Source organism: Aulonocara sp. 'chitande type north' Nkhata Bay, linkage group LG2 (assembly GCF_057382095.1).
Source record: "Aulonocara sp. 'chitande type north' Nkhata Bay isolate Kocher_YH1m ecotype deep benthic linkage group LG2, A_spYH_male_GT1.1, whole genome shotgun sequence".
Taxonomy (NCBI): domain Eukaryota; kingdom Metazoa; phylum Chordata; class Actinopteri; order Cichliformes; family Cichlidae; genus Aulonocara; species Aulonocara sp. 'chitande type north' Nkhata Bay.
The window spans coordinates 4,494,553-4,514,620 of NC_141345.1; the positions used below are offsets into that span (position 1 = coordinate 4,494,553).

At 41.3% G+C, this 20,068-nt stretch overlaps 1 protein-coding gene across 7 annotated transcripts in view; it reads right to left on the minus strand.

Moving 5' to 3' along the window:
- Window positions 1-20,068, minus strand: part of mbnl3 (muscleblind-like splicing regulator 3) — a 36,208-nt gene that overhangs the window by 10,297 nt on the left and 5,843 nt on the right. For 3 of the 7 annotated variants that reach the window (XM_086303204.1, XM_086303215.1, XM_086303225.1), the window contains exons 2-6: window positions 16,519-17,584; window positions 7,142-7,306; window positions 6,517-6,720; window positions 6,184-6,423; window positions 3,539-3,692 (exon numbers count right to left, since the gene is read on the minus strand). In XM_086303204.1, the coding sequence (XP_086159330.1) occupies window positions 3,539-3,692; window positions 6,184-6,423; window positions 6,517-6,720; window positions 7,142-7,306; window positions 16,519-16,692 (937 nt within the window). In that variant the 5' untranslated portion in view covers window positions 16,693-17,584. Of the gene's footprint in view, window positions 1-3,538; window positions 3,693-6,183; window positions 6,424-6,516; window positions 6,721-7,141; window positions 7,307-16,518; window positions 17,585-17,661; window positions 17,860-17,934; window positions 18,037-20,068 lie in introns of those variants that run through there. The other 4 variants (XM_086303186.1, XM_086303195.1, XM_086303175.1 and 1 more) reach the window with 4 other exon arrangements.

Sequence of the window (20,068 nt, forward strand, 5' to 3'; positions counted from 1 at the left end):
ACACTCAAACTGGTGTTTTCACCCCAGCTTCTTAATTATAGCTCGACTGAGGACTGTGAGGATGTATACACTGGGATTAATGTCGTCATACATGAAGAGTAGGGACACCAAACACTGTTATTGCTTTTATGTTCTATTTGTACATTTAGCAAGTAGGAAGGATATAATGAAATTATGTTTTTTTGGTTGCATTGTGAGAAATGTAGTAGTCAGAAGTTTTCATACACTCATCATTGTGGTCATTTTGGGCTGGTAGCTTCTCTTTGCTCACTCACTGGATTGCCCAACACAGAGCTACACCTGCTTGTTGATGACTGCTAAAAGCATTTGGTTGAGGTGGAATCTGTTAAGGAATATTTAACCAAAATATCAGCGGGTTTGTTATGTGTATATAACTGAGAGTGTCTGTTTACCTGTGTGGATTAGAGCAAATCCCCAATAAATTCAAACTTGTGCAACAAATTCTTGTTTTTTAAAGCCATTAAAGATCTATGCTGTGCAGGTTGAAATATGACCCTTTTTAATTCATTCCATTTCCCCATGCTTCCCTGAGCTTGGCACTCCAACATTTTTAGGACATTTAAGGATTGTTAAAAAGGGCATCAAATCGATCTGATATCCAAACCAAAATCTCGATATCTTTACTGCATGTAAAGAAAAAACCCCCAGCTCATTCTGAGGGGATCGTGTGGAAGGCTCTGATTAATTTTTCATGCAACCATACCCATGTATTGACCCATATATTGCACTAAAGTGAGACTACCTCTTCTGCTTAATTTTTTTTTTTTATATTTTCAAGTGAGGTAAGCAAAAGCACAAACAAAGTTTCCCACTGTTATAGAAATGCAGTCTGCTTTAGGCTGGAAACTAAAGTGGACAAAATTCAGCAAAAGAAATCCCCAAAAACAAAACCAGAGAGGGACTCGGACCATCCTGAAAAAGTATTTTACTGCAATTTATAACAGCAAAGACACATGAAAATATTTTGCTTCTTTTTTTCTTTTATGTCAAAATTATTCTCCAAATGTATTAAATTTACGTCCTAATATCAGTATGTAGCACTGGGAAATGTAATAAAGGTGGAACTGAAGTTAGGAAACACACACACGCAGACGTATGCATGACTAAACATCTTCTGCAACTTTTTGTGATTCTAATCTACCAGATTTTTAGTTCAGATGGACTGACCGAGTGAATCGTGTATCTGTGCTTCTCATCACTGTTGGTATCCCTAAACTATCTGAATAGAAACCCTGCATCAGTCTGCTGCTGTTCCACGGTTATGTAATCCTGAACAGCATTGACCTCAGACATAGTCTAATCCTCCATGGTTAAACTACAATATTCTGATATTTCTGACATCAGTTTAGTGAACATTTGTTTCGTGCATTTAAAAGAAAATCTGTAAAACCTTCCTCTAAACCAGCTGGCACTTCACTTCAGCCCTGAAGTGAGCTTCTGGAAGCTCTAAGGAGGGTGGTGCAGGTGGGGTCCTTGTGTGGTGAGCAAAAAAAGGAGGTCCCTTAATCTGTGAGTACAGACACTGACAGGAAGCTGATGAGGTTTTTTTCCACTCCCTGCTTTCCCAGCAGTCTGAGCTACCGGAGCTGGCACAGTTCATGTAAATCCAAATGCTTAAATGATTAAACACTTGCACTTAAGACTTGTTTGTTAAACTGGATGGAGAAAATCAGTGTTCGACTTCAGCAACGGAGAATAGTCGGTTCTCATTGTCAGGTCATCCAGTAGTTTGGTTTTGATTAAATAACGCATAGTCCATGAACTATGCTGCAAATAGAAAGTCATCGTCCATGTAACACTTCCAGGTTTAGGTCTGTCTGCTTTTGAAATTTCATTCCCCTAAAGGAAAACCGTTTCACATAAAACACAAGAAGCGTGAACTTGAATCCCTGCTAATCAATTCTACTGCACATGTACGAACTACACAATTTATAGTTAACTGGGCGAAACATGGTCACCTGTATGGTCGTGCAGGCCTCTGATTAACACACCAATCCTACGGCTGGTCACATTTTGTACAAACACGTACATAAAACAAGAAACAGATGACAGCGAAAGTTAAGACGAGAGAGCAGACAAAGGTGTGCCCACAGGTTCAGGTTAGAGCAGGTAGCACAAGCAAGCAGCATGGAGTTAGTGCACAATGTGTACCGGCACACAAAAACACACTGATGCAAGCTGCTGGTAAAGTAAAAGTGCAAACACCTCAAATCTCTAAATGCTGTAGTGAAGAAAATGGCATTCAAGTATCGAGGAATAAAAACTGCATGCCAAGTGTGTATGTGCACATGTACTATCCTATTGGTCAAACGTCTAGGTTTTGCTATGCTTCCCTGTTTAGTTGGTGATAGTAGCTTTGTCGTCTCAGTTTAATTGTAATTAAAAACCTTTATTTTAGTGCCAAATTTGCTTCCTTGGTGCAGACACTTTTATTTTTACTTCCCCGCATTCCCTCCAGACTTCCTGGAGAACGTAACAATCAGCAGTCAAGCTGAAGGTGATTATCAACTCCACCAGTAAACCCGGGGTGTCCTCAATCTATCTTGGAGCCGGTTTACATGAAAGAGGTGGTGTTGGCAGCATCTGACCAATCACAAACATGGCAGCAGAACAGCTGATTTTACAAAGGAAGACAAAGCTACAAAAGACTGGAAAAAATGCTACAATAGAAAATGTTTAGGTTAACTGACTTGTCATTATCAAAGCTCAATCATTAAGGCTCAATAGGATCTGACATATTCAGAAATCTGCACAAGACACTTGTAACCTTATTCTTTGAGCTGCAGCCCCGGCTGTGTAAAACCGTCTGAGAGCAAGGACAGAACAATTAAAAAACTGAATTGAAACCAGTAGGTGTGCAGATTTTATGAACAGTCAGTAATAACGAGTATTAAGTTTAGGATCAGACATGATTTTAAGCCTTGCAGAACAAATGAAAATAAATAAAATGGCTTTAAAACTGCTTGCTAGATAAAAATGAGCATTAACGTTGCTCTTAAGGATCTATATTTCTCTAAAGCACGACCTTCTCCTACCTGGATATTAAGGTCCACCTGTTTTTCCAGGACTGATGATGGCATTTTCCTGAGAATTGGTTAGTGACTAGGCGGTTGTTTCCTACGTGCAGGTTAGGTTTGCAGCTTTAGCTGCCATAGTGACTAATGAACCACCTTTGTGACTCAAAACTCTAAGTTAAACCTGAACCTTGCTAAAAACCTAATCCGGCTTTGTGGTTTAGGCCTTTAATGTGTTTGTCTCTTTAAGCTGTGTCCTCTGACTCTATGGCCTCATCACAAGCCAAGCAAGAGTGAATCCGAATCAAGCAACACAACAGACAGTGGAACAGAAGAGAAGCGTCACACAGCACAGAAGCCCTGAACAGACACAGCAACTTCTTCGTCCTACAGTTCTCCACCTTTGTGTTTGTGTGCACAGGCCACTTCTTGGATTCAAGGTTTGAGGGTGTATGAATTCAAGGGACCTCCTACTGGTGTTGCTAAGGTTTCCAGAGACTCACCAGTGGGGATAAAGGCTGGTTGCTGGAGCTGCATGTTAGCCAGGGCTTGCTGGTAGTGGAACATGCTGGGATTGAAGACGGTGGCAGCAGCTCCGTTGCTCTTCTCTAAGACAGGCCTCTTTGGTAGCGGCTGCATGGCCCCCGGGGGCAGACCCTGGCCATGAAGAGAAGGATATGAATGAAAGCAGTGGTTATCTTTCAACACAGGTAGTGATGGGTGTACAGAAAACACTCTCCCTGGAACAAAAAAAACAAAAGTAGATTAATCTGGTGTCATCTCAGGGTGAATATAAACTTTACCATTAAGATTACATGGATGCTTTTTACCACCACAAGAGGGCACTGCAGTATCTAAGATTAACTGAAGTGATGTAAGGACAGCCCAGAGGTCAGGCCAAGAGCAAAATGGGGCTTCTATCATTTCATCTTCTAATGGGGCCGGTGCTGAACCATCAAAATGCTATGGAAGATAACCAGGATATATAGGTATAAAACCTTAACACACAGGCCATTAATGTGGGATGTGGCTGAAGCAGGAGTATGTTTGAATGACCCCACCTGATCTACAGAAGTAACACAGCAGCAATCCCCTTCTTTACTGAAGTTAAAACAATGTTACAAGCTAAAACCAAAACCAAATTACCTAGAAATGATCTTTCTAAGTTCTTTCACTTTAATGATTTGTATCTTCTTTCAGTAACTATAGATTACTCACATCGATGGCATTAGTCATTACAGGCAGCTTCACTCAAAATAGTGAACGATATGATAGAAGCAGTCAATGTGCTAAAAAACAAACCGTTTAGACCAGATCATCCTATCTGAAGCAGGATATTATGATCTTACATTGTATCATTGAACAATATAGCACTGGAAAGGAAAATCTGCTGCTGGTAATACAGCCTGGACTTGACGTGACATGAATTGTCCTGTTTTTTACTGCAACTTGGACACTAATTTCAGTGATAAGTGTTTTGTGTGTGGAGCACATATGCTGTCAAGAATCTTTGGCAGGGAAGCTTTAGAAGAAGCAGCAACTGTTGTACTCAAATAATCTTCAAGAACCTGATAAACTGAAAATTGTAGCTTCAGGAACACAAATCAAGAGAATAACATAGAATAACAAACTATTTTGTGAAATGCTGTTAAACAGCAGATACAGTTGGGTCCATAATTTGTAGTTTTGTATAAACAACTACAGTCGATTTTAAATCAAACAATCGAGATGTGATTGAAGATCAGATACCATCCATCCATTTTATACTGCTTATCTGGGTTCACGTCACGGGGGTAGGAGTCTAAACAGACAAACCTGGACTTCCATTACCCTAGGCAACACTTCCAGCTCATCCAGGGGGACACTAAGTCTTTCCCAAGCCAGCCGAGATATGTAATATCTCCAGCGGGTCCTCGGTCTGCCCCGGGCCTCCTTCTGGTAGGACATTAAATCATTCAAAAGGAGGTATCCTAGTCAGATACCCAAACCTCCTCAACTGACTCCTTTCGAGGTGGAGGAGCAACACTTCTACTCTGAGATCATCTTGAATGACTCAGCTCTTTATCTTATCTCTAAAGGAGAGCCCAGTCATCCTTCAAAAGGAAACTCATTTCCGACACTTGTATCTCTGACCTCATTCGTCTAGTCCCTACCCAGAGCTCGTGACCATAGGTGACCACAGGTGAGTGCAGGAACATAGACAGACCGGTAAATCCACAGCTACGTTTTTATGCTCAGTTCTCTCGACCACAACAGATTGGTACCAATCCAGCCCAGTCATCAGCAGGTGAGGCCTGTTTCCTTGTTACTTCATAAAAAACTTCACTTTAATTTTAAATATAAGACCCAAAGAGACGTAGAAAAAAACTGGAAAAATCAACAACCTGACCCATTCTTAAAAAGAAGGAATACAGTGGCCAGCTCAGCAACACCAAATGATAACAGAACGATTTCCACGATTAAGAAAAATAGCTTCCCAACATTTAACAAAGTCATGAACTTGAGAGAATGCAAACCACTGGTTACACTAAAGAACAAAAAGGCCCAAAAAAGTCTGCAAAGTTCTAGAAGTTTTATTTTGTGGGGGGAATAGATAAAGCTGCCAGGAGCAGAGGTAGTGAATGTGGATGAGTTTAAATACCTGGGGTCAACCATCCCAAGCAGCAAACAAAAGATGTGAAGAAGAGAGTGCAGGCAGAGTGGAGTGGGTGGAGATGAGTGTCAGGGTGATTTGTGGCAGCAACAGTGAAAAGGGAGGTTTACGAGATGATAGTGAGACCGGATATGATCTTTGGTTTGGAGACGATGGCACTGACAAAAAGACAGGAGGCCAGCATGGAGGTGGCAAAGCTGAAAACTGTAATTCTCAAAGAGCTGATGCAATTTTTTTGTAAAACCCCTAGAAATGAAAGCTGAAAGTCCAAACTTCAATTACATCTTGATTCAACCCAGCAGTGCTATTAATTAAACAGAGCAACAAAACAAAAACTGTATCCGTGTCCAACAAATTATGGATTTAGCTGTATGGCAGAGGTTGGCTTGCTTTACAGTTGGCTTACACGCATGTTTTTCTTCTGAAAAACATGAGAATATTTTAATGCTTATTTTTGTTAAAAAGTACAGAGACACAGTGTCGAGGACGACTCACCAAGCCTGAGGACGGGGTGTTTTGACCGGCTTGGTGCTGTGCAGCCTTGATTCTGGCCTGCAGGTGAGCTGGAGGGTGGAAGTACTTGCACTTGTCTCGGCTGCAGCGGCCTTTAATATAGTCCATGCAGACAATGACCGAGTTCTCGTTGCAGTCCACCATGCCCGCCTCCAGGGGGTGAGCGTAGCGGCAGTCGTTCTCACCTCGCGTGCAGTTCCCGCGCTGGAATTCTCTGCAAACCTGGCGGGGCAGGTGGGAGCACCGATCAACAATCACCTTTCAGCGTTTTTCCACAAAACATAGAAACACAACAACTGCACGCTGGCTGCATACCTCCAGCTTGTCTGTGCGCACATGTTTTTGTGCGGAGGTGCCATTTCCCATGGCTGCCAGACCGGTAGGACTCCCGGGGACGAGCAGGGGAGTGCTGGGCAGCAGCTCAGGCATCAAACCCATCGCTGGGCCCATGTGGCTCAGATATGGACTGAATGCCATGCTGGGACTCGTTGCCAGAGAGGGTGTCACTGGGAATGTTGTCTGAAAGAAAGAGAACAAGAAAGAGACAATTTATGGCAGAGCTTTCAATAGGAGGCTTGAAGTGCTTGACTGCCAGCACTGCTTTTTACAGGAATAAGAACAATGCAGCTGCCTAAACAACTTCTACAAGCATGAAAAAAAAGCTGAGCAGGCAGAATACATAAAAGACTTTCAATGTCACTTGAGATTCTGCAAATTTTTCCTTGTACAGTAAGAAACTTTGGCTTTCAAACACTTTTTAAAAACAAAAAGGCTCTTTTTATTCCCTCTTTCATGTATGTAAGAGGACAGAAATAACCAGCATTGATAGAGTGAAATATTATTCTACTCCTTGTTGTCTGTTTAGCGCACATCTTGCACACGGCACGGTGTTTTGTTGACTGCATTACTGTAGAGTCATAGTTTAGGATGGGCTGCTCACTATGGGCTGCAGTTGTGTTCCAGGCAGCATGAACTGCATCTGCTGAGCCAACATGGCTGCCGCGGCCTTCTGCTGGATCAGGTTGTTCCTCCCATTGATTTCCAGCTGGGTTTTCAGGTGCGGAGGTGGGTGCAGGTATTTGCAGTTCTCGCGTGTGCAACGCCCCTGAAGAGGAGAGCGGAGACAGGAAGGATGAGCATAGAAGCTTTAAGCAGGCAACAAAAACTCACTCTCACTCAAAAAATAATTAAATAAATAAAAATCACCTCTTATCAGAGCAACCGATTCAAGTTTAGCAGAGGAGTCATCCATATAATCAAGTGTAATTTGTTACACTAAACATCAAGGATCTAGTGTGCTTTCAGAGGAGTCCTAATGACTATGCCTTATAAATTTTGGTGAATGAAGTACTAATGAAGCCCCAGAAGAGCTTCTGCTGCATAATTCATGAGAAAAATGCAACTGCTTTGTAAAAGAGTTCTGACGAATATTCAAAGGTGGTTTTTTTTTTAATTTCTCAGGATATAATCATTTCATTTTGTCATTAAGTCATTTTTTGAGGCAATGTGAAACGACAGGTGTTGTATTTGAGCCAGCTTTGGATTTTTCCACAGCAGAAAAATAAACTAAAGTGACAAGCGATAAAGCTGGAGGCTGATAACACATGCTTAACTCTCACCGTCCTCTATGATAGAGTCAGTATCTCCATCGGGAAGATATCAGCTCAAAAATAAAATAAAATAACCTATTTTCTGAAATAAGGGAAAAACATTGCAGTGCATGAGTGAAAAAGCAAAAGCAGTCATTACTGGAAAAAATAAACTCACAAGCCAAATTTGTACATTTTGACATAACAGAGGGAAGGAGATATGAGTCCCCCGGGGGTTGTGCCAGGAAGGGTATCCGGCGTAAAAATCTGCCAAATCAAACATGTGGAGCTACCTGCTGTGGTGAGCTCTTGTGACAAGGAAGCAGCCGAAAGTGGCTTTGATATAACAGATGAATTGATACAGAACAGCATCAGCCAAAAAAAAGCTGGTCTGCAAAGAATCATGATATCTTCAAGAAGCATTTCAACTATGAGTTAACTGTACATAGGCCTATAATTCATATATGCAGACTAGATTTATAAAGTAAAGTTGGGAACCAGTCCTTACTAATTATTAATTTCTGTTTGTGATTTTTCTTTTCTTTCTAATAATATATTAAAAAAATGTTTAAAAAAAGAAAAATCATAGATACGATAATCTACTGAACACAGAGATACATCCATCAGTACGTGAGCTTATGTAATAAGCATCTTTATTTGTAACTGATTTCCTATTCTTGAATTCTAGCCTTGGTTAAGAAAATAGCTGCAAAATTTGCTGGGTGAGTTTATTGAACGTCACCTGGACGTTCACGTTGGGGTTTCTAGCAATGTAGGTCTGTAGAGAAGAGAGAGTTGTTTTATATCAGTCTTTTAGTAATAAGAACAAAGGGAAGTGAAAATACCATTTTTAAAGTGAGAGAAATGAAAAAATTCTTTCAAGGTAACAATGTTTCCAGCGATGTTGTGAACCATGTTATTGTAAATCAACCACGAACTGCCAGTCAAAAAGAACACTGTGTATAGATTTAAACCAAGTACACCTGACCACAGCACCTGAAAAGGCACAAACCTACCAGGGACAGAAACTGTTACCGGGAGGGTTGCTTTTGCCAAGCCTGTGCCATCACCAGAAGCAGTGTAGGTTACAAAAGCAAAGATCAGCCAGCACATAAAGAAAAAGCAGCCTGTTTTCCTGTGCAGAATCACCATCCAGTACTCTTTGCACTGGTTTTCACTGAAACTGCTGCAGTGGTACTTTAACAGATTGCTTTGTATAAGGAGTAAATAAGTCAAATAATGCATTGCTTTAAAACAAGCATTTACAATTGATAAGCTGATCTGAATGATCTAAAATCTGACAAGCACTTTGATTGATCTTCTTCATCTAAGTTGATTTAGCTTTAAGTAAACTTAAAAAGGCTTTATATTGGGTTAATTCTAATTCTATTTATTTAATTAAAATGCAGTTTAACGTAGTTCCACTACAGCACATGAAACCAATGTGCTGCACGATGGGTTTATAACTGTTGCTAATTCACGACCCTTGTCCCTTGTTGGGCTTTTACATTCACATTTTACAACATTCATAACATAAATCAACATATATAAAACCACAATAAACTATAAATACATAGTGTAAAATATAGTGTAGAAAAACAAAGAATTAATATAATTTCCAAAAGTATTAATAATTATAAAATTATAATATAGTTATTTAAAATGACTACAGCTCTGATTTACCACTAATCCACTCTTGACCTTTATGTTAAACATTATATATCTGTAAATGTGCTTCACACATTATAATCTTTTATGCTAATTGTCCAAATTTAGATGCGCAATGTGGTATTGCTTGTGATGCCTCTAGAAAGAATCTTTGAAGTCAGTCATTAAGGAAACATAAATGAATGAAACTCAATTCATTTCTTTACAATACTACAATGATGTCACAACTGGCTTTTTATCCATAATTTTCAGAGTGTGATTGGATATTTTCACAACTTTTCTTCTTTAATGTGCCATTTCTAATCAACAGAAATGAAAATTTCAGGGGCTTTATATTAAAACAAACATTTCCAAATATCACACAGCTCTGCATTATCATGGAATAGAAATTAAAAGATTATTAAATTGGATAAACATCGCAGGACACCGAAATGCCAGCTCCAGTTCTTTTTTTTAAAAATCTGATCATCTAATGAGACTACAACTCAGCTGGTTCTAGCTACACTCTGTAATCAATGCCATGGATTTACAGATGCAACTGAGGATAATCTCATTACTGCACAATACGTGGATATTTTGAATTTATCATCTCAGAAAACTGGGAAAAATTAAAGTCATAAATTACCAGCGAATCTTATCCTGCATCAGCAGCTGTGGCCAAAACCCGTTTTGATCAGAAGTCATTCTTCATGCTCCTTTTTACTTGTCATTTCTGGCTTTTTGACAAACTCTAAATCAGATTTGGATCCATTTATCTAAAAGCAATCAATTTGTCCCAGAATGCCGTTAAAGCAGTGTCCTTGCTCCCTGGCAGACTGTGGGGAAGGTGAAGATGGTGCTGCAGGAACACTGCAGGTCAACGCACACTCAGAGGAGAAACTGCAGTCTTCATTAAACCCCTGGGCTGACAGCATCTGTCTGCTCCTGCAGATGAGTCGTTAACCCGCTAAACTACCTCCGCTGAGCCTCGGCAACATGCTCTGTCATCAAACCACACCCACAGAAAGTCCCTCGCATTAGGTGATCACGAGCAAACCAAGAGCACTAAAGCAGAGGACAATAATACAATCTGAAGACAAGCTGACGTCATGGTGCAGAGGCTCTGATTGTGATGGATAACATGCTGAGATGAGGGCACATAAAAAGGGTGTTAGCAGCAGGATAACTCTATAAAAATAGGGGGAAGCCGCAGTGTCTCTTCACCAGCATCCACTCACACAACCTCACACAGCAGACAAAAAAGCACGAGAGCACACAGCAACGCAGCCACCTGAAAACCGGTCATGATGGTACACAGGCATATAAAAACACTCTCGCCTACACCGGAGCAAGCTTTGCGTCAGCGAGCTGTGTGTTTAGGGATGAGACTGTAATGAAGAGAGAGTCCCATGAGCACAGCATGCCTGCTCCAACTGAGAGGGAAAGAAAAGTATCTATTAATGAATCTAATGGTGCATTGACGTTATGCATTGCACGATCCAGACAGAAACACAAAGAAATAAAGAAAACTTTGATACAAAACCTTTATGAAAGCTGTGACATCTGGGTTAGAGAAAGAGGCCAATGAATAGCGGTGCTGAGGAGAGTACTAGGTCAGGAATCTCCTTTTGGTAGCCATGGCAACACACTACACAACACAGAGAAAGTCCCTGTTTGTACAGTAGTGTGCTGCTGATGCGCAGAGAGAAGAGAGAGCTAGTACGTCGATAAAAAAAAGATCACAGCGCAGCTCTACTCTGTGGCACACAATGACAGAACTGCACTGTAAACAATATTAACATGAAACACAACTGGTGCTTTCTTTCAGTTAAAGACAACCTGTTACGCTCATTTCCACCACTTTTTTTATTCTTGGACTCAGCTAGAGTGGCCTTTGCATTGGTTGCCAGTTCAACATAATCCATCTTCTGATTGGCTGCTCTTCATAAAGCAGGTTAGAACACCAGATAGGAGGAGCTGTCCCTCATGTGGCCCAACATAACAATATTAGGGATATCGCAGTGATACAAACACATATGTAATGCCAACATTGCGTTTCTTGCTGAGTCTGGTAAGACTGCAATAATACTGCTCTGTAACTGCAGAATAACCAGAGTACATGGAGACTTTTCTGCATTAATATCAAACATAAATACTATGCATTTTACTGATATAACTATGACATCGTTATTAGATTATGTTGGCAAATCCAACTGTTTAGAATATCAGTGTAGCATTCACAGTGGTATTTGGTAACATTGATGCGATGAGGGCCTGGTCTTACGTTTTTACTTACTTTGTTGTGTAAGTTCTCACTAACATCATGCAAATGAAAGAATAGAAACAGCTGGACATATCTACCACGAATGTCGTTACCCCCCGGGCCGGTCTTTTCAGCTGGTCTCAGGGTTTTGAGTAATTTTTAAGTTTAGGATCCTTGTTTGTTTTTGGAGGTACTCTCAGTTTGATCATTCCAGGGTTTTTTCATTCTTTATTTTGTTTATTGCTAAACTTTAATTTTCAGTCATTCCTTCGGATTGTAAGGAAACACTTCTGGTGATATTTTAATTCTAGTTTTGTAGTTTGTATTTATGATATTTTATTAGTCCCCTCGGTGTTTCAGTGTTGGCATTTCCCTGTTTCGCTGTTATTCATTTTCTGTTTTACTTTGGTGATCATCTCTTTCCTGTGTTAAACTTTTAGTTTAACTTCCCCTCCTGACCCATTGTCGTTGATTGTCTTCACCTGTGTGATCACTCTTGTGTTGTTACCCTCTTTCATTCAGCTCTCTTGTTACCTCAAGTGTATGAATAGTCCAATCCTTTACTTTAGTCTTTGTCTTGCTGTCTGTTGATCTTCCTTTGCAGTCACCATTGTGTACTCCTGCATGACTTTTTGACTTTGCTACTTTGTTTATGAGTTGTGTACTTCCCTTATTATCTCATGTATATAAATAGTCCGGTCCTTCTCCTTAGTCTATGTCCTGGTGACTCTTAATTTTCCTGCGTATTCACCATTGATTTCGATTTTGGTATATCAGCTTAAACAAATGGCTTTTGGTCTGCCTCCTGTTATCCTGCCTCAGTCCTCACCAGTCCTACAATCCAAATTCATAACAGTGAAGTGAAACCACACTCGTGATTGACAACTTATTAACTGATTAGGATACCTGGATAATCCTCCTTTGTGAAATTTAGAATGACCAAAATTTACAAAATGAAATGAAATATTTTATTCAGTGTGGCCTGAAATGAGTGGCTGAGCCCATGAAATCCTCGGGAAATAAGGCCATTTTCCCAGAACTGTTCAACCATATATATGGCCACCTGGTGGCCGTCAAAAAGTTTAATGTCAGTTTAAGAAATTTCCTTACTGGCTTTGCTTTTCAGATCAGGAGGTAATGTCCATCTTTTATATTGGGTCTGATTGAACCATGAACCTTGGCTCAGACACATAAAAAGGGTGTTAGCAGCACCCAAATATTTTGGGGTATTGTTGGTTTTTTTGGACAAAAAAAATCGATTTCAAAGAAGAATTTGGCTTTTAAACTTGGAGATTTTCATGCGCTTCACATTAGGTTAGTTGACCACAAAGATTAGTTCCTAAATCTAAATCGCATAAAATGTTGTTAGCTGCAGTCCTTCGATGATGTCATTCAAAGGTGACACTGCTATTGAATCATCTTTAGGTTGAAAAGTAGCATGGTGGGTAGATGCAGTGCCTACATTAATCATTTGAGATGACAGCAGCACTTCAGTTAACAAGGTAAAAAGAACTAGGCGGTGGGTTCAGACCAACCAGACAGAGCTAATGGAGGAGCAACAGAGAATGACAGCGGTCGGCTTGGGCCGGCATGGAGATGCCAGATATGGGAGGGATGATGAGGAGGGAAGCCATTAGAAATGAAATTAACAAAGGAGGGAGGGGTGGGCGGGGAGCAGGAGGAAGGAGCGATGCTGTAGAGTGGCTCTGCCTGGGACAGTGCGTGACGCTTCCTTGTTTTTTCTAGTCAGTCGACTGAAAGCAACAACTGTCAGCTGAGCACAATCCCGAACAACAATGAAGACAGAAACACTGGCATAGAAAAGATGGTTTCACACTCTGTGGCGGCACTGCATGTTAAAACCATCTGATCTGACCTTCGTCACCAGCTTCAGCTCTCTCTCAGACTATCAACGTGACCCTGGAGCTTCAAACAGCCTCTTCTTCCTGTCAGTGAGACCAGTACAGGGCCAGGCTGTTGCTCGGTGCTAAAAACAGCCGTGCCACTCAGGAAGATCAAACTATCCAATGGGTATGCACTCCTGTGCTGTTGCTAGGCCCCCTCTCTCTTTCGCTCTCTCTCCTCTCCAACTCCCCCCTTCTCTGGAGGACATAACACAGAAAAATGGCTGAATAATAAATTCTAACTCAATAAACGAGGAGACAGCAGCTGCACTCAGACAGAAAGCCCCTTGTCCGAGTCTCACTTTTTCACTGAGGCAAAGCTGGTGGACAAACATGCATAGATCAACACGAATGCACGCGCACGAGTGGAGCAACAGTGTATTCTGGATTTTAGCATAATTGGCCATTGAGAGATGTAACTCCTCTAAAATGCACCACGTTTCAGACTGTTTTTACACAGCGTGCGAGCAGCGCTAGTGTTGTGATTCTGTGGTAGAGGAGCGAGAGGGGGTGAGGAAAGCAGCGGCAGAGATGCTGGAGCAGTACAACCGACTAGCCCACATCAGAGGTGGTGGAGGAACAGAGAGCATCAGCTGAGCCGCTTTACGAGAAATTATGCCTCGTCCGAGCGGAAACAATAAATATCTGGAAAACCAGATGTCATTCCCTGGTTTATCTAGCTACAAATAAAGACAGAATCTGTATTTAGTTATTAAGACTCATGCCTGGTTATACCAGTTATACCATGGCCAAAAAAAATCTGGCTGAAAGGTTTATGACCCAGACAGTAACCAGACACATGTTTTTTCACCTCTGAATCAATATGGTAACATTAAACTATAAGTTTTTTTTTAAAAAAAGACAGTATTTTACATGGAGACAGTAAAACGGCTAATTAGCTAATGTGCCTATTTGGGGGGTGATATTTGAGGCAGCCAAATGATACATAGTAATTCATAATCAGAAATAATAATTTAAAAAAAAACCTTTACTTTGTGATTTTCAGTTTAAAATATAAAGCTACTATCAAATGTCACCAGACATAACAGAGCTTTTATTGTGAAAATCACAGGCTACACCTAAAATTGAATGAAAGAGGTATAACGCCACATTATACGAAAAAATTCAGCTCTTGCTACTTTAAACTTTGATATTAGTTCAAGAAAAGCCAAAAAAGTATCCAAGTAAAAAAACCAAAAATCCAATAACACACAAACTGTTTTTTGTTTTTTGATATTAAAGCAAGAATTGCAACTATATTAAGATATATTAACCCTGACATCTGAGCCACAGAGGAAATCACTAGTGCAAGATTATAGTTTTGCAGCTGATGACAATTTCTATTAATTAAAACAATTCTGATATTAATACTGAATGATATTTTATAAATACACAGGTATAAAATTGCACAGCTATGATAAAAAGTGTAAATGCTGGGGTTTTTTATTAAAAAACCATCTATCCTTCACAAACTACCACATCTTTCACAAGCAATTCAATGTGAAGACACCGCCTGACTGCACTACTGTCTGTTCATGCTACTCTGCTGCATGTGCTGAAAACACTAATAAGACTATTTCTAAATTACTCCAAGCATATTTTCTCTATTATGTTCTTTGGGAAAAAATTATCATAAAGTTATCATATAAAATGGAGCATGTAGGAAAAGGTAAATATGGTGTCTCTAATACATCTGTAATCGCTCAACATTAGCCAAGAAGCTGACAGACAGACAGATATGCAGAATGTATCAGCTGGGCTCTAATCTATTACAGGTATGGAAATGATTGTCAGCAGTGCCTCTTTATCATACAGTAGACTATCTAAACTACAGGGTGTTTCACTATCACAGGTTTTTCCCGGCTTCCCAGGCCTTTTGGAGACTAACTAATGTTAAGTACAAATAGATAAGAAACTGAGCCAGTGTTACTTCACTTAACAGAATATTTTTGGCATTTGTGAAATAAAAATATATTATAGTCTTGAGTAAATGAAACTGCCACTCAGAATAACTGGTTAAAAATATTCTGTATCGCAGTCTCGGTGGTTTTCCTTTTTGGGGGAAAGGCCAAAATCCTTTTGGTGAGCCTGAATTTTCTTTCTTATATATATATATACCTGAACAGGGTTTTTTTGTACCTCAAAATAGGCCTTTGGCCACAACTTGTCACAAACAGTGAAAGGAAAGAGTCTTTGTTACCTCACTTACATTAAGTTTATGCACTATGCTGTTATTTCCGGCAATTCGATAGACGAAAACGTACTTTACAGTTACTGGTAAGTAAATAACTCCCAACTTAAATAGCTCAAAAGAATTTTATTACAGTCTTGGTGATTTTCCCCTTAGGGGGAGGCCAGACGCTCTTTACAGGCAGTAAACCGCTAATGACGTGTTCTTATCTTAGCTAAATGGTGACAAAATAAAATATGTCATTTACAGCTGTTTTTCTCATGAATTAAAAAGGCCATTGTGGGACGTGAAAAGAACACACTTTTCCTTCATTATACAATTTTTTTTAAAAACTACAGAAAAATGTTACTAAGACTTGAAATAACACACATCCCTATACTTTCCAGGCCCAGAATCACAGAGATTTACACTATAAAGATAAAATTAGAATATATTGTTAAGTAAAGTTATGACCAACTGACATAGTTTAATAGGTTTAAGGGGTGGACCACGCAAATCCTAACGTATCGCTACGTGATGTGTTTTTCCTGCTAAAGACGAGCAAACTCATTTGAAACACTGCACAAAATCCTGGTTTGTGTGTACGTCAGGATGTGTTTATATGTCATTCAGCTATATAATACTTCACAGAGCCAAAAGCCATTGACTAGCTTGACATGAAGCACAATGAATGTGTGGAAACAAACAAGCTGTATTAGAGCAGCGTGTCTGTAGCACAGTTACCTTGAGCGAATCAAAGCAGGCGATGACTCGGCCGTTCTCCACATGGCAGCTCCGTGAGGGATGTGCAAACTTACACTCAGCGTCAGACCGCGAGCAGGTGCCTCTCTGAAACTCACGACACACTTCCAAGGTCAGCCATTTGGTGTCTCGTCCCATGGTCATGCTGACAGCCATCAGAGACGCTCGCAGACGCTGTGCAGCGGCAGTGGGCAAACTGACGGAAAACTGTCTGATGAGAGCAAGGGTGACTAATGGTGATTCAAGACAAAAAATCCCCCAGCACAACACAGAGGAAACAGAAGCAAAAATATTTTCGGTTTCTCCTCAGTGCAAATAGGCAGCAAGTCCTTTTGGTTGGTGTATTTTGGGGGATGTTTATTAGTTCTTCCTGGGAAAAGTGGCAGCTGAAGTCTCACTGCAGTGAGATATATAGAGGGGCTTGACTGTGAGCAGAGGCCAGCTCTGTCTCAAAAAAAAGGAAGAAAAAAAGGAAACTAATCTGAGGGCATCACTCTGGCATGTCGCTTGGATCGCAGAGTCGCCGAGTGTGTGCATTCACCTGTATCAGCCCGCTGTAAATCACCACTACATTCACGTCAACATGGCCAGGCTGGGGCATTCACTGTAGTTCTACTTTAGTTATATTTGGGCAGCCTGACAAGGAAACTAAAGATTTCTTTAGAGCAAAACAAAAAACAAGAACAAAACAAAAATAAAACAAAAAAAAAGACAGACAGTCTTACACGGAGATGTCCTTGTAATGATGAGACGAAGTGGCTGCTCAGCTCAGGGTATGCTGGGACTGCAGCTCAGCAATGTGGGATGGATGACTCTGTGGCTGTCAGGATAAAATACAGCCTCCATTCAAGGCCAGACACACCGTCCCGCTGTAATCCAGCAGACTCGGCAGACGTACCCTCGCAGTAGGCACTTTGGAGTTCCACTTCCTCCTCTTACTTCAGTCTCTTTCTCATCCCTCCTTGTCCGTTTCCTATTCTTCTGCTGTCATCCTCCTCCTCCTCCTCCTCACTGACCTCTCTGCTGCATGTCCTTGCTTGCTGCCTTGCTGTGGATTGCAAAAACAGAGGAGCGTTAACAAAACACCAGCCTGTTGAGGAGAGAACGTGACAGTAGAGCTACAACCTGGTGTGGAGTTTGCTTAAACGGAGGGCGACGAGGATCACGAGGCAGGGAGGGTGGACGCGAAACAGCCAAAGAGGAGAAGACGAGGGCAAACAAATAGGGTAGCAGGGAGGGAGGCAGCGGTGAACAGGAAAGGGCAAGCTACAGTATGTCTTGATTAAGTGATATAAGAGAGGGAGAGAGAGGGAGAGGATGGAGGGAGGGAGATTGCAGGCAGTGGAGACGTCACTTTAACTCCGGTGAGCTCCATGGAGCAGAAAGTAATTGACTAACTTGACATGATTCACGCAGAAACACACAGCGGATAGAGGTGTCCTTGAAGTGGCACAGGTTGGCACGCTGGTCCACACAGATGAGTGCCAGACAGTTATTAATGCGAGGGGTAGAGACAGGAAAAGCAGAGCCAGGGCAGAGAGAGAAGGGGTAGTTCATCACAACTGCAGCTGCTGTGCTCAATGCAGAGCAGCAGCCAATCAGGCAGACTCTTACAGGCAGGCAGGGCACGTGACTAACCAATGACAGAGCAGTTTAAAGCTCAGCTCCTCCCTTCACACAGCCTGTCCTTGTTCCTCTCTGATTCCCCCACCCCTCCTCACTGGTACAAGCACAGTCATGGCAGTCATGGCTGAGCCACATGCTAATATCCACGCTGTACAAGAGCCCTGAGCTGAAACCAGACAGCTCAGTCTTCTCACAGATGTGGAGGAGTTATCCAAACTGTGCACTCTGCTGCAGCATGATGCAAGGATGATGCATGCAGCCTGTTGTGCTGCTCACTCTGAAGGAGCAGAGTGACGTGTCCAGACACTAAGTGAATACAGATACTGATCAGAGAGGTGACACATGCACACAGAAGAAACTAGCAGCTTCTCAAGGGAAGAGGAGGTCCAGACTGCATTTTGGGGGGGACTTTTTAAATTGTAAATTGAAGAGAAAGAAGACTATGCTGTTTAAAACCTGAGTGCATGTCCAATTAATTAAGAACAGAAGAGATGCAGGAAAGAAGGAGTGAAAAATAAAAAAACAAAACAGGGGAAGGAGGACAGGGCGTTGGAGCAGATATTATCAGTCCCTGCGTCTGACGGTGGCAGACACAGACGGAGGAAGCGACGGGGGGGGGGCTAGAATGTGAGGGAACGAGTGTGTGTGTGTGTGTGTGTGTGTGTGTGTGTGAGCATGCAGATACACAGCCCAGAAGGAGAACACTGCAGCAGAGTGGGAGACGGAGGGATAAGGGGGAGGTGGGAACTGAATTGATACACCCACCTTCAAACACAAGAACAAAGACACATCCCAGCCAAAAAAAGAGGAATGAGAGATGAGCAGGTACAGCAATTGCTTTGCTTGCTTTAACCACTCTGCTTGTCTGTGCCTCTTCTCTCCTCTCAGCCTACCTATAGATCGATAGAAACTTTTCTCAGGGGCACAAGGCAAGCACCTCCTCCTCCTGCAGCTCTGCCTGTCCTTCATTCAGGTCCACATCAGTGTCAAACGCCTCTGCTTACGCACATCCTGACGATGCAGCTCAGCAATATGCAACACACATCATCAAAATGCTCCTCAGCAACACTCCTCGCGCTCTCCACACCAGACACCAAATGGCGCACAGTTGCCATTACAACCATTCTTGGAAAGCTGCATTGAAAAACTGGCTCTCCTCCAATGCCAGCCTAGTTTACACTGCACTGGGCAACTTTGAATATACACAGGAACAATTTTTTACTTCCTCATACAAGCTGCTGGGACTCTGCTTTCCTCAGTTTGCCTCTTGCCTCTATTGAGGCCTTTATGGATACAGCAAGACAAAGGAAACAGTTAAAAACAGAGAATTAAAGCCATGGAATAATGTGTAAGTGGGTTAAATGTGACATGGCCACTTGGGGGTGTTGGTTTGTTTGTTTTTTTACAGCATGGTCATAAACAGACCAGTGAGCGCCTGAGTTAGCAGACCTGACATTTTGCAAGTGATAAAGTAACTTTTATTAATTAGTTACTTATAAGTGGGAGCTGCTCCTACATCACCGAGCATGTAAATGTAGCTAAATGGAAAAGAACAGATGACTTTTACTGCAACCTAAGAGTATCAAATTATTCAGAAGTACTCTGAATGAACTGACAATCCTTTCCTTTCCTAGTGGATATGCGTGATGCTCTTCTTGCACGCTAATACTGTGAGCTACATGCAAAATACTGCAAAATTCCCATATAACCCTAACAAACTAGTACATACTTTAACACTGTAGGTTAGTGCACGGCTGTGCATGTTAACTTACTAGGCACCACTGCCCAGTATCCTGGCAAAACATATGGTAGGGGACTATAGTAAGCAAACATGTACCTGCTCATTAATACTGTTGGAAATTTTAAAATCTCATCTTCATCAGAAACCACACATTTCTTTGCAGAA